General features: G+C 41.7%; 1 protein-coding gene across 3 annotated transcripts in view; it reads left to right on the plus strand.

The window, feature by feature from the left end:
- The window catches only part of TBCEL (tubulin folding cofactor E like), a 44426-nt gene that overhangs the window by 12464 nt on the left and 5340 nt on the right, over positions 1 to 26622 (plus strand). The window contains exons 2-8 of one of the 3 annotated variants that reach the window (XR_004536785.1): positions 1020 to 1161; positions 3719 to 3858; positions 12966 to 13147; positions 13551 to 13807; positions 14606 to 14732; positions 15322 to 15438; positions 18289 to 18448. Coding sequence is in view for 2 of the 3 variants with exons in the window: in XM_033918319.1 (XP_033774210.1) it covers positions 1020 to 1161; positions 3719 to 3858; positions 12966 to 13147; positions 13551 to 13807; positions 14606 to 14732; positions 15322 to 15438; positions 25197 to 25206 (975 nt within the window). In the remaining variant the exon portion in view is untranslated. Of the gene's footprint in view, positions 1 to 1019; positions 1162 to 3718; positions 3859 to 12965; positions 13148 to 13550; positions 13808 to 14605; positions 14733 to 15321; positions 15439 to 18288; positions 18449 to 25196; positions 25246 to 26622 lie in introns of all 3 variants that reach the window. The other 2 variants (XM_033918319.1, XM_033918318.1) reach the window with 2 other exon arrangements.

Below are 26622 nucleotides of genomic sequence, written 5' to 3' on the forward strand. Positions count from 1 at the left end.
AAGTGTTTTTTTATGGTGCGGAGTTTCCAAAGTACCGAGAAGCTTTTCCTAATTATGAGGTCGGTATGGTTATCTAGAGATAAGTTTTTGTCCAGCGTGACTCCCAGAATTTTTATGGTCGGATCAAGGGGGAAGGTCTTTCCTTTTAGTTGAATTGTGGTTTCCTTAATTTTATCTTTGGGGGAGGCTAGAAAAAATTTTGTTTTGTCTGGGTTTAATTTCAGTCTGAATGAAAGCATCCAGAGTTCTATCTGGTTGAGAGTGTTAGAGATGTGGTCGAGTAGTTCTTGTGAAAAGTTGGTTAATGGAATGGTTATTGTGATATCGTCTGCATAAATGAAGAATTTGAGATTTAGGTTGTGTAGGAGTTTACCTAGTGAGGCAAGGTAAATGTTGAATAGGATGGGGGATAGGGGGGAGCTATGGCAAGGACCTCTAGAGAATGGTACGGCTTCAAAAGACTGGGTTTGTGTCCTAGCATAACTGCTTTTAGAGTAGGGTTGGCAGCAGCTTTTATCACCAAATTTTCCATGTTGGACACCAGTGGGGAGCAACAGCTTAAATCCAGTTTTCTGCACAACACTTGATATCATGATTTCTCAAGGCCAAACTCAACATGAAGTACTCCCCACTTAAGTGGAAGGACAAAAACTGAAATAGAATACATCAACACTAGATCTAAAATACCTTATTACAATGAGCCACAAGACAAACAATTTGTTTCACATTTCATCTTTAAACATCAATTTGCAATTGCCCCTTTTGTTCTCTTCAGGGAAAAGACCTTTTTATGAATCACTGTTTGTGTCTCTCCCCTTCCCCTTCGAATAATTGAACTATGTCATCATCAGGCCTTTTGAAATGTGTCCTGCTATTGGTTAGTAACCATAACTATATGCCAATTTATTCATTAAAGAAGAAAACTAGACGGCATTATGTGAACACACAAATTTTGTTATTTTAAAATATATTTATTGTGTTTTCTATATTGCCCAAATATAACACATCCTCTCTTTAAGGAAAGGAATATGGAACTATCCAGTGGAAGAAGCTTTATGCAGGTTCTGTGTGAGAAGTACAGTCCTGAGAACTTTCCATATCGTCGGGGACCTGGAGTCGGGGTGCATGTTCCAGCAGGACCTCAGGGTTCACCCATGAAAGGTTGGTTCTGCAGACATGTTGCAACTTCCCTTCCAGCATATGAATTTTATGATTTGTGCATGGCAGGAGTTGCTGTAATTAATAGTTCATTACAATTGTTTTTAAATTGGTCAGTTGTATAAAGTTGGATAGCATGCAAAGAATGCAGAGAAGAGGTTATATAAGTGGGGTGGGGGTGGCAAAAAATGCACAAGATCAGGGTATAGAAAGAAAAGATAAAAACAAATTAACAAACAAACCGTACTGAACTGAAGAAATGTGATAACATATTTGCAGGGGAATTGAGACACAAATGTAGCCCCAGGATCCAGAACCTCTTGGCACCTGGCCAAGAACATCAACTGTGGTCCTGATTAGTTTGGCAAATTTCAGGAAAACTCCTAAAATACAATCACAAAATGTTATCCCAGTTTCTTGAAAACATAGCTATGACAAGTAATGTTGCTCTCTCTTGGATACCAAATCAGAAGAGTTCTCTAGGAAATTTTAGGTCCAAACTATCCAAACTATCCGTAGAAACTTCTTATAGGCCCCATCTCTGATTTCAGTTTCCTTTGGGACTTTTTGAGGAATGAGAGGTAATAAAGTTTATAGGTTGGAAAGCCCCCAGGAAAACTTGAATTTCCTTAACAAACTTTATATATAATTCCAAAGGTGATAATTACGGAACTACAGGAAAATTCAGAGCTCTTAAATTAAGATTCTTGGCACAGTTCTCCAGATTTCCTAATTTCCAATATATCAAGTTCTTATGCATCAACCTCAGTTATACCTATCTCAATTGATTGAACTCACCTTCCAACTGTTCCAACCAAGATGCTTGTTGAAGCACCTGATATTCTTGGGCATGATTTCTATTATTATGGGAGGCTGTAGCCATAATTCCAAACATGAAACTGCTACTCTATAGATGACATAGTACTCTAGATGGAATCCAGAGTAATACTTGCTGATCTCACCAACAGCACCTTCACAACAGCACCAATAGCTCTGAGCCCCACGATTGCAGCTTTTATCCTCCTTACTTGAGTCCTGCAGTACTTCTGCCAGCAAGGTCTCCCTCCCTTGGCTACGTTTCAACAAATTCATTATCAGGGCTGCTACTACCAAGTCAGATCCTCCAAGACCACCTTAGGATAGAGAAGCCTCCACCAAGCTTGATGACCCTAAGGATATTTCTGATGTACTAGAGGAGGCAGGAGAGGTGGAACTCAAAGAAATTTCTACCTCAAGCTGGTCATGCTGTAGAAGCCACAACAGTTAGACCAACAGCACCTGAAACCAGAGGTGAAACAGTAAAATGCTGCACCATCATTGTCTGATGCATCAACAGTTGAGGTAGGGGAGGAGCCTCACCTGCACAGGGCTTCTCTTTGCCCATTACAAACTCAAACAAACAAGTGCAGTTAACAAAAAAAATATGCCAACAGCTCTGGAGCAGCAAGCTCTCCGCCAACTTAAGTTGCCATCTTTCCCCTCCTTCCTTATTGAGTTTTTAATTGATATACCGGTAATTTTGAAGAGGGGATCACCTGCTAATTTCCTCCTCTGTATTTTCTACTCACTCAGAACCAGGACTAAGATCTGGTACCATTAACTTTTCTTTGTATCTATCTAGGGATTTTTCTCTTTGTTTTCTGTCCTCCTTAATTGCCTATGGAGTCTGTCTGTTGCAGTGATAATCCTCATCCAGGGCCATGCATCAGTGCTTCTTCCAGAACCCAGAAATCAATGGCCCTGAATCTGGTTTCAAGGTGTCATCCTTAACTCTTGCCTCTAGGATCCAAGAACACTGTCTCTGTAGCATTCTCAGTCATAGCTGACCCACTGAATGAAGATCTACCATAGGTCAGAGATTAAAGCATTTTAAGTAGTTCTTAATTTGAGATGCCACATAGCTTTGCAGATGATGAAAAAATGAGAAAGCATAAGCAATTTGGGATACCTTAGGAGTATGAAGAGTTGAAGGGCAAAGTTTCTCCATGCCTGATTAGAACTACAGGATGTTGCTATCAATATTTCTGCAGCCACAGAAAGCACACGATGTCTGAAGGCATGGGTTGATGACATATTTATTGACAGCCCACCCAGGTCATGACCCCAAATATAGGTTTTGTGATCCCCATTTGGGGTCATGATCCACAGTTTGGGAGCCCTGAAGCATTGGATGTTAAGTGAAATTGAAGAGATAATGTTCCGAAAATAGAACAATTTTATTCCTAAAAAAAACTTAATCCTGAAAAGTCATACAAACGAAAGTCAGAGTAACATAGTATACAACAGAAAAAAAATGATCCATTCAATCTACCCAGGAAGGACTTGGAATCCTAATTGCTACTCTATGTAAAATACCCACCCTCCCCCCAAAGCCATTTCACTTTGTCACATGGAGTGATCCCTGTATGCAGGCTGCCATTTTCAGCTGCTTTGTACTGGTTACTATACTGCATGCTACAACATGGGTTGCCTACATATCTTATGGTAGCATATTGAGGGGTGTAGTTCTTTTTACATATTAAAAGGGTTTTCTTCATGAAGTGCATTTCTTTCCTCTTAGACCGCCTGAATCTACCCAGTATTTTGGTGTTGAATAGTTGTGGGATAAGATGCGCTGGGGATGAGAACGAAATTGCTGCCTTTTGTGCCCACGTTTCAGAACTCGATCTCTCTGATAATAAACTTGAAGACTGGAATGAAGTAGGTTAATCCTGTAGTATCTGAAAGTTGTTCCTCTGTAAAATGCCTCCTCCTTTTAAAGCAGTAAAATACATACTAGTAACATGAACTTCCTGATCTGTCATGGGATTGTCCCTAGAAAATAGGATAAATCAGATATACCAGTAGGTGACAGTCTCCTGATAGCCCTAACACTGTCGAGCTTAGAAAAACGTCATAGGGTTTTCTGAGTATGTACTTAAAATTCCTGCACAGCCACTAACTTGAAATGTTCACCTTGATCTATTTGAATTTAGAAAACAACTCCCCAGGAAGCTAGGATGCTTTGTATGTCTGATTTATCCTACTGTCTATGGGCAAACCCACTGAAATTGAGTGTTTTAGGTCATGTGGAATAGAAATTGGCAAAAAAATAATTACATGCAAAATGACAACTTAAATAACTGATGTGAGGGCTTTTTTTTTAAATAGATAAGTAGAACCAGCTTTTTTATTGAACTAACATAATATGGCTGTGACAAGTTTGAGAATTATTCCCTATAGGTCCACAAAAAAGCAATGCAGTTACAGAGTTTGAACAGATAGCAAGTTAGAGCTCTTTGGTATTCCAGTGTGTGCAGAGCTAGAAAGCTAGGGGCTCCTTTTACAAAGGCGTGCTAGCGGTTTAACGCGCGTAATAGCGCGTGCTAAACCGCCGGACACGCTAGCCGCTACCGCCTCCTCTTGAGCAGGCGGTAGTTTTTGGCCAGCGCCGGGGGTTAGCGCGTGATGAAAAGTCGCGTGCGTTAACCCCGCTAGCGCGGCTTTGTAAAAGGAGCCCTAGGAGTACAATTGACTGGTTGATATAGAATAATACTTACCTTGGGGAATCTCACAGTGTTTCTGCCTAATAGATAATGTGGTTAGGAAACTGGTGCTTAAAGTTCACCCTTCAGGTTAGGGTGCTTCATTTGAGCTTTTTTCATGAGCCCAAAGGGGGTCTCATTAACTAAGTAATGACCATATTCAGATCCTGTGGAACTGGCAACTTTTTAATAGGAGAGCTTGTATACTATAGGCCCAAGGGGTTTAGTTTCCATCTATAGCAGTGGTCTCAAACTCAAACCCTTTGCAGGGCCACATTTTGAATTTGTAGGTAATTGGAGGGCCGCAGAAAAAAAAAATAGTTAATGTCTTATTAAAGAAATGACAATTTTGCATGAGATAAAACTCTTTATCGTTTATAAATCTTTCCTTTAACAGTTAAAGGAAAGATTTATAAACGATAAAGAGTTTTACCTCATGCAAAAGACATTAACTATTTTTTCTGCAGCCCTCCAAGTACCCTATTTTTTCTGCAGCCCTCACAGTTAAAGTTTAATATCTTTCCTTTCTCAGAACTGACACATTTCAATCACTATATTAAAATAAAATCATTTTCCCTACCTTTTTTTGTCTGGTGACTGTTTTTCCTGTGCTTTTAACTATGTTTCCAGGGCCTTTTTGTTCATGGACTTTTTTTTTCTCCATCTTCACTTTCTGCCCTGCATCCATTTTTGGCATTAACTTAACATTCAATTTTTCCATTTTTCTGCTTTCTTCTCAAAATCTATGTTTCCATGTCTTACCTTCCTTTCCTATCTCTCTCTCTCCTTCTCTCCCTATTTCCATGGTCTAACATCTCTCTCCTTCCCCCCCAGTGTAACATTTCTCTTTCCCTTCCTCCTTTCTGTCCCCTGCAGTCCATCTCCCTTCCCTTCCTCCTTTCTGGCCCCCCTCCCAGTCCAACATTTCTCCCTCCTTTCCACCAGTCCAACATTTTCTCTTTCTCTTCCTCCTGCATGCTTCTCCTCTGGTCCTCCTTCCCTCAACCAAACAACATCTCTCTCCCTCCATGAGTCCAACTTTTCACCCTCTGCCCTCTCCCCCTTCCCCAGTGTAACATTTCTCCTTCCCTCTTTTCTGTCCTCCCCATCCATCTTGTCCTCTTTATGGGTCCAACACTTTCTGCCTCCTGCATGCTTTCTCTTTCTATCCTTGCCTCCTCTCTCAGTGGAATCCCTCCTTCCCGCACTCAACCCAACATGCTGTCTTCCCATGCACCATCTCACCCTTCCCTCCAGTGTGTAGTACCTTTCCTTTCCCTCCCTTTCTGCCAGGTCCAGCAGCACCTCTTCTCCCTTCCCTGCTCCCCTTGTCCAGCAGTACCCCTTCTCCCTTCCCTGATCCCCCTGTCCAGCAGTACCCCTTCTCCCTTCCCTGCTCCTCTTGTCCAGCAATACCCCTTCTCCCTTTCCCCTCTGTCCAGCAGTACCCCCTTCTCTCGTCCCTGCTCCCTTTGTCCAACAGTACCCCTTCTCCCTTCCTTCCTTCCTTATCCAGCAATACCTGTATTTTGCAGCCGCGGTCTTGTACAAGATCTCGCACACTGGGCAGGAAGAGAGGCTCCAGCGCTGGCATCAGCTTACTTGCAACTTCCTGCTGCAGTCACGTATGCCGGGACTCCTACCTTCGCGTATCCGGTAAGTCAGCTGATGCCAGCACCTCTCTTCCTGCCCAGAGTGCAAAATCAGGTACGACAGTGGGTTGTGAGTTTGAGACCGCAGGCTGTGAGTTTGAGACCACTGATCTATAGGGATATAGTATACTGTAATAGCACTAGACACATCTTTACAGATATGATGCAGCTCTGAGTGAAGTTGGATTTTGGCTGTGCAGTAGTAACATTGGGAGAAACTTTTCTTTAAGGACATTGAATTATGAAACTTCACACTATGCAGAGATGCGTCCTGGATGCAGGCAAAGAAAACGCCACTGGGTAAACATACTCAAAATAATAATTTTTGCTGGCTAATTACAGTGCAGTAATTGCTGGATAAATATACTCAAACAGGAGCTGGAGGAGGTGCCATATGTGAAACATATCTAGCTGAGCAATGTAAGGAGGTGGGAATAAACTGGAGCAATTCAACATTTCCAAAAGATTCATTAGAAGGTTTTTAGGTGGAAAAAACAGCTAGTAATCAGCAGATATTTGGCATGATATTATGAATCATAATGAGAGGCTGGGAACTTTTGAAAACTGAGCTCTGCAAAAGACAGAGTTATCCACATGGAAAAGCTAAATGAAAGAATGTTAAAATAAATGAATCGAGGGAAGATTTTGGATTTCTCAGCCCTTTTCAGTTGTAGCTCAAGGTGAGTCATATTCAAGTACCATAGGTGGCCCAGGATTGTGAGGAGCCTGCTGCACTAACCATTAAACTAATTTGATAGAAGATTTTCTGTATGGGTAGGGAGATGTTCTTGCTATGGTAATTGGTCACTGTGGCTGATGAAAGTTTATAAGGCAGTACCATGACACTTTCGATTATTATTGCCTTTCACTTTGTCCCCAAACTAGGACACATCTTTTAGTCTGTCATGGACATCATCCCTTAAACCAGAGGTTTTAAGTCATACCAGTTTCCTTGATTGGCTGCGCCTCAAGTCTAAGAGACTGTTTAGATCTATTTAATTTATAAAATATTCAGATCAAGTTCCAACCATGTTCTTCGTTTGCCGCTTAGTCTGAGAGCTTCCTCTTTTTCTTAAGGTGAACGATCAGACAAACCGTTATGTTTTTGAAAGCAATGGTACATGCATTTATTTATATACAACTGCAGTTTAGCATTAGTAATTGAAAAACTTTTTCCTTATGACCATATGGTCCTTCCTTGTACAATATCACTTTCTTTCAGGACCAGTGGGCTATTTCCATCTACCTGCCAGGACTTGTAGGAAGCCTCAAACTTCAGAGACTTAAACCCCTCCCCCTCTTGCCTCATCACTGCCCTGTGAACATTAGTCTTTCTTCCTACAAGCCAGGCTGTGGGAGCTTGTCTTTTCTGCTCATGTTTTATTTCGCGGTTTTCGCCTTCATGCTGCAGAGGTTCCCTGCGGAGACTGCTCCAACTGTGGGAGATGTACAAATTCTGATTTCTTATCTCCTGGAGAATTAGAAAAAACTATATAGTCATCTCCTGCAGTGAATCCAGTTGGGGGGGGGGGGGAAAATCTTTTGAGATTAGCTCATAACAAATTCTGCTCAGTATTTAAGTATAAAGTCATGCTCTATAGTTGGGTGTGGGAGACTCCAAGAGGATAGACCTGGAGATGAGCCCATTGACTTTGGGTACACATTATTGAAACAAATGATTGATCGTCATTTGGGGACTATGAGCAGATGTGGAAAAACTCAGCACCAATGTAATCTGCACTAAAGATCTGTACAAGAACATGTTCAGACAACAGTATCTGCTCTGCACAAGTGTGTGTGTTGAAGCTCAACTTCAGGAGATATGAAGTATTTACAGAGATATTGTGCTGTGTGACACTGCACTGAGGAAAGCTTCCTTTGCTCTGAGAGCTCTTCTGAGAGTTTCACATGCACGTGTAACTGGATCCATTTTGTAGGGGCGCTTTCTGTGTAGATGCTGCATAATTGAGGGTCGGCTCCCTTCTCTACCAAGGATCCCTGTGCTGTGGAAGGTAGTGGTGCAGGATCTGGTTTCCTCCTCATGGGGTTGTGCTCTTTTGACAGATGTCTTATGGGTGGTTTGGTTTAGGGGTTTTGGATCTTCCAGAAAAAGTCCCATTGAAATAACAGCTTTGTTTTTCTTCTCAAGCAGTGTTCGCCCCTACCTTCCTTCTAATCTTCTCTTTTTCAATTCCATCTTTATCGTGGGAGAAATTGAACATAAGGCACAGTGCCTTCATTTTGAAAATTCTGTGTCATCTCGCTCTGGAGAAGACATCCTACAGTGTGGGCAAGCCTGTGGGCAGTAGCAGCACTCTTAAGTGACTGCTTTTTGGCAGTCATTGTCTAGCTGCAATGGCATCTCTAAAAATCTAGCATGGGAAAAGTACTTAGCTAAATTTAAGTCTGTGGAAAACTTATTAAAAAATTTATTTTTTAGTTGTTTCTTGTGAAATCAGAAGGAATGAAGAAATAAAAATGAATCGAAGGGTGAAAGTAAAAGTACTAAGGACAAAAATCCAATAGCAAGACAAAAAAAAAAGAAGAGCCCTACAAATAGACCCAGGAATATTTATTTCCAGTTTTAGTGAAGATTGATGTTTCATACTAGCTCCAGCCAATTTTGGCGAAACGTGGCCATGTTTGAATTCTTGGAGTTTATTTAATAAAGACTATTTCTTCATATGGACTGCTTTTTTTTCCACATTGGATCTAGTGGACCATCTGCCTTATTGCTTTCTTATTGGTGCTGTCAGGATGACATCACCCATTTGTATGACTGATTCATCCTTCTTACGTGTATGTTTATTAAAAATCTTTATATACCGCTCAATTTGCCAAATAGGATCAATGCGGTTAACAATATAATCCAATCAAAGTAATGAAAAGAACTCCATGTAAAAATAGGAAAGACAAAGCAAAAAATAAACTAAATATCATACATCTATCATACAAAATAATGAATACATTCTTCAATAAAAATAAAGATAAAATATAAAATACATAGAATTCAACTACAGGCAGAGCCCGTTTTATGAACATCCAACTTAAGTCGGACTTGTACTTATGGACAGGGGTCCTGTTCTACCTTTGGTGTCCCAACGCACCCCTCTCCCTCCTTCCCAAGTTCCAACATGCCTTCTTCCCTCCCTTCATCCATTCTTCCTCCGACATCAGAGGGAAGGTTTCTGGCTCAGCCACAGGACGCACATAAGAGCCACTGCCTGCAGCTTTGTGCAGAGAAACAACTGCTGCTGGAAGGAGTAGGGAGCTGGCAGAAGAAGGTAAACACCCGCCGGATGGAGGCACATTTTTGGGGCACAGAATAGAGGGAGGGAGAGGGGTGTGTTGGGACACAGGAGGGAGGGAGGGAGGGAGAGGGGCACGTTGAGATTCGGGAGGGAGCACAAACTTTGGACAAAGGATGGAAGGAAGGAGGAAGAGGGTATGAACTTGGGACACAGAACAGAGGGAGGGAGGGGAGCATGATCCATAGGATAGAAGAATGAAGAGAGTGAGGGAAAGAGATGCTGAGATGGGGGAGGGAATAGAAAGGGAGCATTGGGTATCTGAGGGAAAGAGAGATGATGCATATGGGGAGATGAAGAAAGAGGAGAGTTGTTGGGCCTAGGGAGGGAGAGAGAATTATTGGACATGGTGGTGGGAGAGGAGTGAGGTAGAGATGTATGGGGAAGAGAAAGATGAGAGGGAGTAATGTTAGATGTGGTGGTGGTGATGGTGGTGGAGAGGGAACAGTGGATGGAAAAGGATGTGGATGGAAAAGGATGCAAGAGGAGGTCTCAAGGAGGTGGAGAAAGTGGGAAGAATTCTAAGATCCGATTTACATACAAATTCAACTTAAGAATGGTTTTTAAAAAATGGAACCGTTCTTAACTCAGGGACTGCCTGTATTTATAAGAAAATAATACAAATATCATTAAGATCTACCTTTTCTCTCTAATAATAATAGTATTTTGAAAGTTGCTCTCCTTACTTTCTCAAATCCATCCTTGTGAATAAAAATATAGGACAGTTGCTGCCAATCCCCAGAGGAACCCCCATAGACAACATAGTGACATGCAGAGAGTTTGAAAGGAGTGGTTGAATGTGGACTACTTAGTAATAGAATATGGACACATTAAAAGATGCACATTTTTTTGTGTTTTCAAAAAATACAAATGTATAAAAAATATGTTTATGAGATCTTGGGGGGGAAAGGCATATAGAAAATGCAGTCAAGTGAATAATTTTGAGTATTTAACAAGTACTGTTACTTTAAAGGCCACTTGCTTGCACTGAGACATTTAGACTGTATGCATGTTGCTAAGAGTTGGACGTATTTGTGTCATTAATTTGTGAATTTAAATTAATCTGGTTTCCTCTACATGAAATTTGGAAAATCCTGTGCTGAGAGCAAGCTTTCAAGCTGGGAACATATCCTAGCTGAGACTCTAGTCTGAAGTATGTGGAGAGGTTTCTGAAGGGTCATCCTAGTCTTTCTTCTCAGATCTGATTCATTTTCATTGAAGAGAGACAGCGAGACATTACTCCTAAGAAACGCCTTCACCGGATCAGACCTAGGTCCATCTAGTCTGGCGATCCGCGCACGCGGAGGCCCAATTAGGTGCTCCTTATTGGAGACCCGGATTTCCCGTATCCCTCGATATGATTTGCAAGAAGGTGTGCATCCAACTTGTGCTTGAAACCCAGAACAGTAGTCTCCGTCACAACCTCCTCCGGGAGAGCATTCCAAGCGTCCACCACTCTCTGTGCAAAAAAGAAATTCTCCATGGACAAGCAGTATAAGTCAGCCCCACTTTTGGTGACGTCATCTACGTCCCCAATTCGGATTTGCTCTCCCAGAGCTCAGGTGAGGCTTTGGGAGCCTCATCTGAGCATGTGCAGGTAGCCCTATATATACTCTCTGTGCGAAAAATAAATTCCTAACATTTGTCCTGAACCTGCTGCCACTCAGTTTCAGGCTATGACCTCTTGTCTTCTATATGTCATGCACTGTGAGTAAAAAAGCATGGTTGTTGGGCTGTGAAAAGAGACAAGATATAGGGTACATTTTGTAATCCTTTGCTTATAGGGGGGGCAATCTTTGCTGTTTTTTGAAGGCCTGTAGAATTTCTCAAAATTAGGGTTTGACATGTCTTCAGTACCTGTGATTTTGCCCCATAGATCACATACAGCAATTTAAAAATTGAAGGGGTTGATGGCCAGCCAACAGCAATAAGCATTTTACTGGCGACCGCCAGCATTATACCTGGAAAGTCAATACTAGACCAGGTCTGGGGTTCGGCATTGAATTTCCAGGTTTGCAGTGCAGCTAAAGCATAGCTGGTTAAGTGTGATATTTAGCACTTAACTGGCTGTGGGGCAGGACTGACTTTCATGTGATCCTATATATGTGGTAGCTTTGGCTGGTTAAGCGCTGAATATTGACAACCAACCAAGTGCTGACTCCTTCACCCAGAACGCCTCCAAAATAGCTGGTTTTGAGAGAGAACTGCTGAAAATGTCCGGTTAGCCCTGAACAAGTGATTTAACTGGCTAGGAGCAGTTTCTGGCTGGTTAAATAGTTTTGAATATATCTGAGTTCCTTGCTGGCTTTGTTTTTTTCTCTGACACTACAGAGGGGGCCAGGCCATTTTCAATTGCCAGACTCCTGCGTAACTAGTTAGTTATACATATAAAATCCTTTTGGAAAATGCCCTTACAGTGTAAATCAAGTGTGAATTGTAAATTAATTGAGATTGCTTTACTCCAAATCTTTATTCATTTTCATTTCTTACATAAGAACATAAGCAATGCCTCCGCTGGGTCAGACCTGAGACCCAGCAGTCCGCTCACGCGGCGGCCCAACAGGTCCAGGACCTGTGCAGTAATCCTCTATTTATACCCCTCTATCCCCTTTTCCAGCAGGAAATTGTCCAATCCTTTCTTAAACCCCTGTACTGTACTCTGCCCTATTACATCAAGTGTACAATAAAATATCAATTAGATCATACAAATCACTTGAAAATCTAATCAAACATCAGCATAAATATATAAATAAAAACCGCTCCCCCTCCCATCCCTTCCAACAATAGTATTTTTCCAAATCTTATATTCATTTTAACATATACATCAAGTGTACATTAAAATATGAACACAACATATTACATTATCACTTGATAATTCCCTAACAATATATACCTAAAAGATTGCTTTAGTAAACTGTAAATGTATAATAGCAGATGTTCATGGAAACATTTCAGTTTATTTTTGGGTTGTAACAGTATGTTTCAAGCTTATATGTTTTAAAAAATGTAATGTTTTTTAGAACTTCTCAGTGTGTATTAATCAACTTCATTCAAGTTGATCAATAGTTAATGTGTGCCCGATCGTTTTTGCATGTTAGAAAACCAGATGCACGGTAAAGAAATGCACATATCTAAATGGAAAAGATTAGCTCCTTTCTCTGCTGTAGTGCTTATAATTCAGATATAAGATATAAAAGTCCAGTGACTGTAGATGTCTGAGCACAAAACCTCTGCATTGTCTTTCTGCTTCTTGCCATGCTCCTTGTTCATAGAATTTTTGCATATTTCTCCTCTTTTTTTTTTTTTTTGTCTGCTGCTCTTAGGTCAGTAAAATTGTTTCCAACGTTCCACAGCTGGAGTTCTTAAACCTGAGTTCCAATCCTTTGCACATGTCTGTTTTAGAACAAACGTGTGCAGTCTCCTTTTCTCGATTGCGCAAACTGGTCCTCAACAACAGTAAAGCTTCTTGGGAAACGGTCCACATTTTGCTGCGGGAATTACCAGTGTAAGTAAGATATTCTGTTCAAAAAGGGTGTGATCGGTAAGAGGGTGAGATCAGTTTAGATAGTTCCTTCCCTCTTCAGAAACCCCTATGTCAAAAGCAAGAATTCCTAGAATAGAAGGGTGTTTATAAATGGGTTCCTAGTTGGCAGAAGGGTATGGGGAGAGGAGCTGTTTGAGTGTGATTTTAATGTAGTTGTGTAGGCCTCTTGCATACAGAAAGATATATGTTGAACAGGACTAGAGAGAGCATAATGGTTCATAAAAAACAAAGCATTAATAGCCCAGAATATGGCAGGATATTACTAAAGATGTGCTGCTGTGGTTTGCTTGACATTGATGCCAGTACTGAGTGAAGAGGCGATGATACTGTGCAGAAGTGAGAGCTACTTTCTGTACCATTGTAGGTTGGAGGAGCTCTTCCTGTGCCTTAATGACTACGAGACCGTCTCATGTTCTCCTGTTTGCTCTCAATCTCTCAAACTACTGCATATAACTGACAATAATCTGCATGACTGGACTGAGATTCGCAAGCTAGGAATAATGTTTCCCCATCTGGACACCCTGATTCTGGCCAACAATAACGTAATGGCAATTGAAGACACTGATGACTCTTTAACAAGACTTTTTCCAAACCTGCGATCAATCAGTTTGCATAATTCAGGTGAAGTGCAAGAAGTGACATAGCCCCAGCCCACTCTAGTATTTTATTTTATGTTACACTATATATGCAGCTGGAAACAATGTGCAGCATTCATTTGGACAAGTCCGACAGACCTTATTGAAAGCGTTCTTCTTTTTACCTTTTTCTATTATTCATTTTACCCTCTCCAGATTTTCTCCACTTCACTCACAAGATGATTTCATTTGTTTTTCAATAATTGCTGTTTTTTTTCCCTAACTCTTGTAATGCTGCACCTTTGCAACTATATTTAAACAAATTAACAGCGTGGAAGGAAAACACAAATGTTGTACTGTTCAGAATAAGTCATAGTTCAACCTTGTTTGCATTCACGATATTAGAATCTACCATTTCAGAGTACTGCAGGCTATTAATTGCAAGAAAAAGTTAAATACCCTGAGGAGTCCTTGGACTCTGTAAAATATATATGTTCCAGATCTTTTAAATGCTTTGTTTGTAGCTGGCTGGCATACAGAGCAGGATATAGTTTGAGGTTGCATTCTAGATAAGGATGGTCTCTATGCTGCTCTCTTTGACCCAAATAAAACATTACAGTAGACATCTTTAATGAAAAACCAGCATCTGTGAGATCCTGTATCTGAGTACAGAGTGAAATACAAGGACTTTGTGGGTGCTTGCTCTGTCAGACATGAGGTAGAATACTACACTCAAGATACCATTCATGAGGCAAGGATAGAAATACCTGACCAGTGATTTCTTTCTTGTTGGCGAGTTATGTATCCTTTGTTCCTTTTCTAAACAATGCAATTTTTAAAGCAGGTCTGAATTGCTGGGAAGACATTGACAAGCTTAATTCTTTCCCCAAGCTTGAAGAAGTGAGATTACTAGGCATCCCTCTCCTGCAGCCTTACAGCACTGAGGAGCGCAGGAAGCTGGTATTAGCCAGGTCTGGTCTTTCAGTTTGCTCTGGGGTTTTTTTTTAATGCGTGAATATTCAAGGGTCTAAGGAGAGCAAAGGAGGCTGGCATGGGAGGGGAATGTCAGCAAGGGGCAGAACTGCTCCTGGAGTAAGAGCGGAAGCTGCTAGGTGCTGATGTCTACATCCATCTTTCTTTCTGCTTCTATCATGTGATTGACTTAAGGGTCTTCTCATTTACAGCAATGGAAGTTCTCCAAGAAGGTTATGAAGGTGGATGTATGACTACTGGCGCATCTTGTTTAGAATACATAAAGAAACATTGTTAGCATAGATGATGCATAGAACAAGCAGTTAGGGCCTTCACTCTCAAATGAGTTATTTACCAAAATTCAGAAACGCATATTGTTATAATTAATAATAGTAGTAAATAGCCCCCATAGAGATTAATGGGGAATATTTATCAATGGTGCACATTATATATTTGCAGCACACTTTGGTAATAGGCCTCTTTATTTATTACAGCTTATAACACATTGCTTAAGAAAAATTATTAGTGTATAATACTGTGTACTGCTACACCGATTCATTTTTTTTTTCTTGTCATATCTATTTGTAGATTGCCATCTGTTTCTAAACTGAATGGAAGTGTCGTCACTGATGGTGAGAGGGAGGATTCTGAAAGGTTCTTCATTCGTTTCCATTTGGATCTACCACAGGAAGAACTGCCATTCAGGTGAGAACCTGGGAGATTACCGTATTTCCCCATATATAGGCCGCGGCCTATATATGAGTTTTGCAAGCCTGCCCAGTGGGTGCGGCTTGCAAAACTGGGGTGGCCTATACAATTTTTTAAAATCATCCCCCCCCAACCTCCGAGGCCGGCCTGGAGGAGGCTGTGAAGCGGTAAGGGTCCAAGGTGGGTGAAGACGCCCCGGCTGGAGAGAAGGTAGAGGCACTAGATGAAGCTCCTTCAGACTCGGGCTCCAGGTAGACAGCGGCAAGCAGCGCTGGGTGCAGGAGAAGCAGGGGTGCCGGCAAGGGGGGATTGTCACCTAAGGAGCGCTCCTTGCTGACGCGCTTGACCATCTCGAGCAGTTGGAAATACTCGGCCTCACGCTGCAGCCGGCTTCACTCGGGGAAGTAGTCGGGCAGCACCAGATGCAGATCCCGCAGGTAGTCCAGGATGTAGCGGAAGAGGAAGCCGTCGCAGTTGAGGAAGAAGCGTCCCTTGCTGTCGTGCGCTAGCTCCTGCAGCCACCGCTCATGCTAAAACATGTGCCTGAGCAGCGAGTCCGGCACGGCGAGCAGCGTGACATGGCGGGTCACGTACACCTGCCTGCCCACATTCAGCTCCACCAGCTCTGGAAAGACGAACCACCTCCGTTGGGCAGCCCGTGAGCCGCGTTGTCTGGCACAACCATGCCTCTGCCTCCGGGCGAAAAGCTGAGCCTTTCCCCTACCTCAGCACCACACATGTTGAGCTATCTTTAGCTGAAGGAGGGAGCGAGGGAGGTAAGAGGGGTGATTTTTTAAAACTGTACAGGCTGCCCGTTACTGGTAGATAAGCCGCAGCTAATAAAATAGGGCGGCTTATCTACCAGTATTAAAACATGTATAGGCATTTTTTGTGGCCTATATGCGGGGAAATACAGTAGTATCGCAGAGAGATGTTTTTTGAAAGAATATTTGAGGTGAAAGAAATAAAATAGCTAGACAAGAGTAGATATCCAAGACCTTGGGTTGTAGAGATAAATTGGAAGGAAGAAGTTCTTAAGCTTAACAAAGAGGCACCATAATCTTACAACTTGATATTTCCACGAAGAAGAAGTAGCTGCTGTCTTTTTGTTTGTTGCATTGTTAAATATGTTTCTTTTTACTGTTCAGTCTCTCTTTTTAGACACAAAACAGGCAACCAGTATATATCAGTTTCGTATACATACTGGTCTAGAGTCCACAGAACATAGTTCATATATATAGCTTTTTAAAAAATGTTTCTCCACCACCATCACCCCCCCAACCCCTCTCCGTCCCGCTTCATTGCACCCTACTTTATAAACAAACTCAGCCATATTCCTCCTTCCCATTGCATAACAGCTGACAATTCCATCCCCCCTCCCTCTTACATGGGTTGAGACCCAATCTAGTTTAACCTATTCATAGGGAATTCAATACCTCACTCTGTGAGAGCTGTTTTAAATAAATCTCCCAAATCTCAGTTGTTTTTTGTTTTTTAAAACCCTTCTCATCGACCCTGAAAACCAGTCTAGAGAATATGGAATGGTAAGAGAATTTAAATAACTTAGTTGTTGCAAATGAAATGAGTTATGTGCCAGCATCAAAATTTTAAATTGAATTCTATGGTATTGGCAACCAATGAGAAGGATTAATAATGGCACCAAGCAGTAGTTCACAGCAAATAGCAGATCAGTGCAGTCTGGATCTGGTCAGGTAGGATTAGTGGGACTGGGCTGATATTTCTGGCCCTTAGTTCCCTATAGGAGCCATCTTGGACTGCACCAAAGAAAAAAAATAATTAGAAGAAAGAGTAGGGTACCATTTCACACAGCCTAGGGATACTAGTAGTGCTGAGTTCCTTCCCCCAACCCTGTCTACTGAACTTGGGCTGGAGATTTGCTGTAGAGCCCTTGATCCTTCTCTCCTGGTCTTAGGAAGGAACCCTGAGGAGTGTTTGGTCCAGGGGCAGATAAAGAGGAAACCCCCCCCCAAGAGCTCAGTACCTTTGCAGCAGCTAAAGACAGTGGGAGCCAGGGTTGGGGTGGGGGAGAATCGGTATGGGTCACACTGCAAGTACTTTTAACAGGACTGCTGAAAAGCAAGACATGGCAGCACCTTCTGAGTGTACCCTGTGCTCTTCAAGAGTTCTAGCACCTGTCCAATGTGAGTGGGAGCACTGGAAGTCACTAGCACAACTCCAGGAGTCAGTTCTAAGCACGGTATACAGCAGCAGGACAGATTGGCCTCCTAATCACAGAGAAGAACCTGCTATGCCTGGAGGCAGAATTTTGACTAACTGCCATCATTTTGAGCAAGGCTGCCATGGTTCCCGATGAGCATCACTTTGCATTTGTCCATATTAAATTTCATCTGCCATTTGGATGCCCAGCCTTCCAATATTTTAAGGTCTTCATGCAATTCTTCACAGTCCGCTTGTGTTTTTGACAAATTTGAATAGTTTTGTGTCATCTGCAAATTTAATTACCTCACTTGTTCCAATTTCCAGATCATTTAAAGGTATGTTATATGCTATGGCTCTGTTATTTACCCTCCTCCAATAAGAAAAAATGGCCGTTTAATGCTACCCTCTGTTTAATAACCAATTCTTAATTCATAATCCCATGACTTTTAATTTTCTCAGGAGTCTTTCATGAGGAACTTAGTCAAAAGCTTTCTGAAAATTTAGGTACACCACATAACTGGCTCACCTTTATCCACATGTTTATTCTTGCCTTCAAAAAAATTAAGCAAATTTTTGAGGCAAGACTTCCCATGACTAAACACATGCTGACTCTTTCCCATTAAACCATGTTTGTCTACATGTTCCATAATTTTATTCTTTATACAGAAATAGTTTCCACTATTTTGCCCAGCACTGAAGTCAGGCTTACTGGTCTGTAATTTCATGGATCACCCCTGAACTGGAGTCTATGATGGCAACTTTGGATTTGGTTCCATGGGCCAGGATCTGCATGTGCCCACTGCAAGAGATCTCTGATGTCCTGCTGGTAAGCTCAGACTCGGGCCCTGGGTGTGGCAAGATGTAGCCTGTTTTGGTGACAACATCTGTCTAATCTGGAGACAGCAATGAATTTGGAATACCTGGAATAGGTCTTGCTAATGATGGCATGGATTTTGCGAGACAATACTACAGCAGTAGCCTATGCCAGTTGTCGGGAATATGCTAGAAGTCACCATGTGGCAAAGGAGGTGAAGGTCCTCATGCACAGGGTGGAGAAACATCTGGTGAGTCTGTTGGTGCATGTGTCCAGAATGGGGGAATTTGCAAGCAGGATCATCTTAAATTCAAAAGAGTGGAGTTTGACAAATAAATATTTCACTCTTATAGTTCATCGCTGGGGGGTTATCAGTCATTGACTTGATGGCAACAGCGAAAAACTCCAAGGTTCTTCAGCAACAGGAAGGGATGTCAATTGGCAGGAATCATTATGCTGGTACAACTTTGATGGAAAAGTATATTGTTGTATGTGTTCCTTCCATGGCTACTAGTCATTCAGAAGGTGGAGAGTCATCTGTGACCCTTGTTTCTGAACATGGCGGGCCTTCTGTTCTAAGGCCCAATTTAGATGATGGATGCATTCCATCTCCCCTCTTTCCTATTTGCTGGCTGGCTCCTTAAAAGACAAGGTTTCTGAAGAGGGGTTGTCCTGGTCAAGTAATTTATTTATTTCCCACCGAAGACCTAGGCAAGTTACAAAAAAACATATATAAAATCATATCCCACCTACATCACATAAACAACAGCATCATCTAATTTCCTGATCCAGACTCACATAATTTAACATGAAAAAGCCTTCACAAATAAATGAGTTTTGAGTAGTCTCCGGAACTGTTCAATGCACTTACATAAGCACAAACTATCTGGCAACCTGTTGCTACTCTCTTGCAGTCTTGGAATATATCTGTCTCCTTGACTTATGTCAGGGTTTAGGGGATATTTGAAGCCTGTTGCCAGGAAAGGTGGATTAGTCTTCTGCAGTCATCAGTCTGTGAGCTTGTAGAGTTTCTGGAGGACAGTTTGGATAAGAACTTGGCTCTAGCTTCTCTGAGGGTGCATTTAGCAATCACTGCATGTTTTTGAGGGGCTGGGGCAGGAGCACCCCTTGGTGACTTCCAGGTGCAGGCCACTTTCTGAGAAGGGTTAAATACTTAAAACTCTATGGACATCCAGTGGTGTCATAAGAATTGCCATATTGGGATAAACCGAAGGTCCATCAAGCCCAGTATCCTGTTTTCAGCAGTGGCCCATCCAGGTCCCAAGTACCTAGCTAGACCCCAAGTAGTAAAACAGATTTTATGCTATTTTACTACTCATATCTACCTTTTCCACTGCACTCAGTATTTTATTGACCTCTATTGTATCACCCCTGATCCGTCTATTATCCAAGCCAAAGAGCCCTAGCCGCTTTATTCCTCATAAGGAAGTGTTACCTTGGGATCTTAACCTGCTTCTTTCTGCCTAGGTGTATGCACTCTTTGAGCTACTTAAGGAAGCCTTCCTGAAGGATGTTCCATTAACAGATAGCTGCTAACTAGAGTTTTAGAGTTACAGGTACTTTTATGCTGGGAAACCATTTCTGCATTTAGACATGAGCCCTGGAGATGTGAATTCTGTACCAGCAAACTGAACCTGTGGGGGAAACACCTGTAATGATTAAGCTCTAATTCGCAGTTTTGGTGTTGCTTTGATTGAAGAGCTATCTGAATTCCACATAAGACAAGTACAGATGAGAAACTGATGCCTAACTCCATATATCTTCAAATTCCAGTGCTTCAGATGTAAATGTTTTCATCTTGGAGCTGGATAAATCTTTGAGCTCTTTCATCTGTACATAGGGTGATTATATGGCTCCAGAAAAAGGAGGACGGATTGAGACATCCAGGTTTTATTTTCACTGAAAGCAATGGAAGTAAAGATGACAAATAGAGACATCTGGGTTTTACTTCCAGTTGAAAGCAATGGAAATAAAACCCGGATGTCTCAAACCATCCTCCTTTTTCTGTGCAGTATCTGAAATAAATTTAGAAAAACCCATTACAGCTTATTTTGCTGGAGAGGTGTATGCATTCCCAATGCAGTAGTGAAAGTCTCTACTGACTGAGCTGCTGCTTCAGCAATTGACAGCAGGAGCAGACTTGGGAGATGCAGCTTGGAGCAGAACAGGTTCTTAGGCTGTTTAAAAGCTTTGCTCCACATACATTAATGAACTCTTACAGAGATGCTAATTTGTTGGCTAAGGAACTGTTTGTAAGATATGGTGAGTATGTTTTCTTATCTAAGTGCTAATGGTTTCTAAATAGGACTGATTGTATCTACTTGTTATGGTGAGAACAGGGCAGCAAGCTGTGTTTGGACACCCCATCCCAATGAAGGCTTGATTTGTGTGAGGCACTGGGGAAATCCTAGTGGGCAGTGGAGGTCATCTCATCCCACAGGCAAACAGAGACTGCTGTTGTGAGGGAAAATTCCTACATTTTACATGATTCCCCTGGGTTCTGCATGCTGCCAGGGCTCCATCATGTGCTGAGGGGACCAGCAGCACAGCACTGATCACATTTATCTTCAGCATAAGATAGAAACAAAAGACTAATTGTGTCCTGCTGAGTGCTCAGAGCTCCTGAAATGCTACCTGTGTTCAGCAGCTTTCACTCTGTCATTTCAGTCAGTTGCATGTGCCATTTTCCCAGCCCGAGTAGCGGAGATGTTTCTCCCTTTCTCTTGGAAAGACACAAAATAAGATTTATGATTTTAAGGCATAGAAAATTGTAACATTCCAAGTAATTCATGGAGGAATGTATTTTATATATGTGCAAGATTTATAACTTGAGCAAGCTTGTAGAATTTGTCATGATAAATGTTAAAATGAAACAGATGGTTTTGCAATGCGTGTTACTAGACTTGAATAAAATTCAAAAGCGGAAGGAAAAAGCTTCACAACCAACAACAGAAGCAAGTGGAGATGGCTAAAAAACAATCATGTAAAGTAGCTGATGACTAACTTTTACATTCTTACCAAAAAAAATATCTCCAATACTTTTTCTTCTATTACTAAACTTGAACCATTCTTTAAAAAAGTTTTCTCTTCCATAGCTGTTAAAGGTTTGAAAATTAAATGCAGACTTTTTTTCATCAAGGCAGCTTCTTGTAGGTAGCTTAGAGATAGACAAATTTTTGAGGCAAAAACAGGATAAACTATGCAAAAGTGAGTAAGTCTGTGTTCTTGTTCATCTTTTGTCCAAAAAATATCAGCTCCTGCAACCTTAAAAAGAAAATCATCCCAGAGAAATAACTGTGCCAGTAAAAACTTTTGCAAAAAAATGCTGTGAAGTTTTTCCTCAAAAATACCATATTAAAGAATGTCTTCTTACCCAGCACCTTGATTTTAAAAATGCATTTGTATTCTGTAAAGGATGATAAAAAAACACATAAAAGCCTCAACAATTTTATAAAGTTACAGGCATAATCCTGCCCCTTCACATCCCTCTTTGAATAATATACAATAACTTCCTCCCACTCTTTAATAATGTAATTATCAAATTGGACTACTGTTGAGTTGGGTTGTTTAAGCACAGGGTCTCATTGCATAAAATTGGAACATTGGAACATAAGAATAGCCTTACTGAGTCAGACCAATGGTCCATCATGCCCATTAACTCGTTCTCATGGTGGCCAGTTCAGGTCACTAGTACCTGGCCAAAATCCTAAGAGTAGCAACATTCCATGCTCTGATCCAGGGCAACCAGTGGCTTCCCCCAAGTCTTTCTTAATAACAGACTATGGACTTTTCCGCCAGGAAATTATCCAAATTCTTCTTAAAACCAGCTACGCTATCCACTTTTACCATAACCTCTGGCAATGCTTCCAGAGCTTAACTATTCTCTGAGTGAAAAAAAAAATTTCTCCTATTGGTTTTAAAAGTATTTCCCTGGAACTTCTTCGAGTGTCCCCCTAGTCTTTGTAATTTTTGACAGAGTGAAAAATCGATCCACTTGTACCTGTTCTACTCCACTCAGGATTTTGTAGACTTCAATCATATCACATCTCAGCCGACTCTTTTCCAAACTGAAGAGCCCTAACCTTTTTAGTCTTTCCTCATATGAGAGGAGTTACATCCCCTTTATCATCTTGGTCACTCTTCTTTGAACCTTTTCTAGTGCCACTATATGTTTCTTGAGATAAGGAGACCAGAATTGAACACAATACTCCAGGTGAGGTCGCACCATGGAGCAATACAGAGGCATTATAACATTCTTAGTCTTGTTAACCATCCCTTTTTTAATAATTCCTTACATCATGTTTGCTTTTTTGGCCGCTACTACACATTGGGCAGAAGGTTTCATCATATTGTCTACGATGGCACCCAGATCCTTTTCTTGGGCACTAACCCCCAAGGTGGACCCTAGCATCTAGTTACTGTGATTTGGGTTATTCTTCCCAATGTGCATCACTTTACATTTGTCTACATTAAATTTATTATCCCAGGACAAGCAGGCAGCATATTCTTGACTGATGGGTGACGGCACCGACGGAGCCCCGGTACGGACAATTTTAGAGTGATTGCACTCTAAGAACTTGGAAAGTTCTAGCAGGCCGCACCGCGCACACGCGAGTGCCCTCCCGCCCGACAGAGGCGCGCGGTCCCCAGTTTCTTAGTTTCCGCGGAGCTAAGAAGACGCACTTTCAACGGCTGTTGAAATTTTTTCTCAAACGCCTTCCCGCTCGCGTAAACCTTTTTGGTATTTTATTTCTTTTCTTATTTCTTTAAAAAAAAAAAAAAAAGAAAGGGAAAGAATTTTCCTTTCTTTTTTTCTCATTTTTTCAGGTTTGCCCCGGCGGGGCCTGCTGCCACCATCGAGGCCTCGGCCTTCGATTTGGCAGAAGCCGTTTTTACGTTCATGCCCCCCCAACCCGGTTTTAAGAAGTGCCAGCGGTGCGCGAGGCCCATTTCTCTTACCGACCCGCACAACTGGTGCTTACAGTGCCTCGGTCCTGACCATCGGGCGTCCATCTGCACCCGCTGTGCCACTCTGAAAAAGAGAACTCTAAAAAACCGCCAGATTCAACAGCGGTTGTTGTTTGGTACCGAGATGTCGGATTCGGCGGCACCGACTCCGGCTTCGGCCCCAACGCAGTCGGCACCTACCTCTTAGACACCGCGCGATACCGCGCCGGCGTCGCATCCCTCAGGTAAGCCGGCTAAGAAGCCTTCCCCGCTGGAGCGTCCTCCGGTCTCAGTGGCAGCGAGCCCAATCCTGCCGACCTTGAGGCGCCCGCGGAAGCGCTCCGCTCCGATTGAGGTTAGCCCTTCAACCTCGGGTTCCTCTTCGGAGTGTCGAGCGGCACCAAAGGTACCGCAGAAAAAAAAAGCGGTCTATAATTTCCCGGATCTCCCCTGGAACCCTTTTTAAAAATCGTCATAACATTGGTCACCCTCCAGTCTTCAGGTACTACAGACGATTTTAGCGACAGATTACAGATCACTAACAGCAGGTGAGCAATTTCATGTTTGAGTTTTTTTAGTGCCTTGGGATGTATACCATCCATTCCAGGTGATTTATCACATTTTAACTTGTCAATTTGGCTTAGTATAACTTTCAGATTCACCAAGATTTCTTTCAGTTCCTCCACATCATCACCATTGAAAACCATTTCCGGTTCAGGTAAATCTCTTACATCTTCTTCTGTAAAGACCGAAGCAAAGAATTCATTCAGTCTCTCTGCAATGGCCTTATCCTCCCTGAGCACCCCTTTTGCACCTTGATCATCCAGCGGTCCCACAGATTCCCTCACAGGTTTTCTGCTTCTGATGTACCTAAAATTATTATGAGTTTTTGCCTCTTTGGCAAGTTTCTCTTCATATTCTTTCTTAGCTTTCTTTATCAGTGCTTTGCATCTAACTTGCCAGGCTTTGTGTCTCTTCTTATTTTCTTCATTCGGATCCTTTTTCAGTTTTTTAAAGGATGGGTTTTTTTTGGCTCTAATAGCCTCTTTCACGTCACCTTTTAACGATGCCGGCTCTTGTTTCCACCTTTGATGATACGTGGAATACATCTGGTCCGGGCTAAAATAACCTGACTTAACAGTGGCCCATGTTGACAATTCCCCACCACCACCACCACAACCAAGATACAGCGCTATGTATGTCTGGTAGTGCTCTAGAAATAATTATTAGTAGTAGCAATGCAGCTAAAAATGGACTATTACAGGACATATTCAGGCATCCTTAATTAACTTTGAAATAGGCATATGTTAAAAAAAAGTCAAATTTCTTAAAATAAAGAGTAGATGTTTGTTCCTGCACCAACTGGTTAGTGCAGAAATACTACCTGACTGGCAAGGAGGTACTCCAGGACTCAGTTGAGAAGCACTGCTTTTATGGAGCTTGAAGAGCCCTAATGCATTTTGAACTGTTTTACTTCAGTGATATATAATCCACTACAGGTTGCATAGTAATGAGCACTTGTAGGTAGTCTATATCTGATATCTGTGATTTCTGAAAGTAAGGCCAAATACTAAGGCCATCTTTTACTAAGCCACGGTTGAGGTTTCTACCGTAGCCCGGGGCGCTAAATGTTCAAATGCTCATAGGAATTCCATGAGCGTTGGAGCATTTAGCGCTCTGGGCAGTGGTAGAAACCTCGACTGCGGCTTAGTAAATGGTGGGGAGGTAAATTTTTTTTCATGCTAGCCCTTACATGTTTCTCTTCTTGTTTAATTATTCTATTTTCTCCTAGATTTTCTTAGTTCTTGATCTCCGTTTATTGTGGGCTAACATAGTAAGGGGTAAGATTTAAATTTTGGAATTATTTGTTATACTATTTGGGACACTGTTATACTAATTGGGACACTGTATACCAGGGCTTGCCCAAGTCCGGTCCTCGAGATCTACTGGCAGGCCAGGTTTTCAGGTTATCCACAATGAACATGCATGAGAGAGATTTGCATATCAAGAAGGCAGTGCAGGCAAATCTCTCTCATGATTATTCAATGTGGATATCCTGAAAACCTGGCCTGTCAGTAGATCTCAAGGACTGGACTTGGGCAGCCCTACTGTATACCTAAGCTTTGTGTTTATATTTGAAAATGCATGTTTTTGCATCTGTTACTATGTAAAAAAAACTCCTAACATGACTTGAATTTAGGACCATAAATTGTGGAAAAATAATCCCAACTTTTAGCTGGTGTTATTTTATCCTTCAAGAACATCAGGTCAAGCCCCCCAAAGCCCTATCAAATCAATCATTGATGGTCCAGGGGAGGTTTGGGCAAGAGTGATGTCTAGCATGGTGCCATCCTCAAAATGGCATCCCTGATGGTATGCTTGCATAAAACAATTATTCATTTTGGATTTTAGGAAATAAATGTTCATTGCATTGAGTTTTTAGCAGTATTTTTTTTTCATTTATTGATTGCAGCCTATAAATCCCATCACACAGTAAGTTAAGCTAGTTTCATTAGCATGAGTTCAAGTTCATTTTATTTGATATATTATCTACTGTAGCTATAAATCTGTCTAAGCAGTTTACATAATAAAATCAATTGGTGAGAGATGAGGACTTATAGTTGCTCTTTGATCTTCTACTTTGTGCCAGCTCCTCATGATTAAACAATTAGAGCTCATATGTTTCTGTATATGTTACATTATTATATACGCTGGTCTGCTAATATTGAATGGGTTGGGTTGTGCTCTGTTTTTATTGCAATCGTTTGGTTAATTGTATTTGCCATATTTTTGTAAGGGGTTTTTCTGCTCTCTTTCACTCTCCCATGTGGGGCAAACTCTGGTATGGCCATAGCTGATCTTGTTTCTAGTTAGCATAATCCTGAGATAAAGATACAGGGTGCTGTGGTTAGTTGGGCTGACTGGCAAGACAAAAGTATTTGTGGTCTGACCCGGCGGAGGCACTGCTTATGTTCTTATACCTTCAGGATCATGAGGGGCATAGAGAGGGTGGATAGGGACAGATTCTTCAGGCTGAAGGGGACAACAGGTACGAGGGGGCATTCGGAGAAACTGAAGGGAGATAGGTTCAAAACAAATGCAAGGAAGTTTTTTTTCACCCAAAGGGTCGTGGACACCTGGAATCTCATAACATCACGCACAATTACCCTCCGTGTTCTTTCCCTTCCCACTATATCATTTCTTCTAATATCATGTAA

The sequence above is a fragment of the Geotrypetes seraphini genome, chromosome 13, assembly GCF_902459505.1.
Source record: "Geotrypetes seraphini chromosome 13, aGeoSer1.1, whole genome shotgun sequence".
NCBI classification, from domain to species: domain Eukaryota; kingdom Metazoa; phylum Chordata; class Amphibia; order Gymnophiona; family Dermophiidae; genus Geotrypetes; species Geotrypetes seraphini.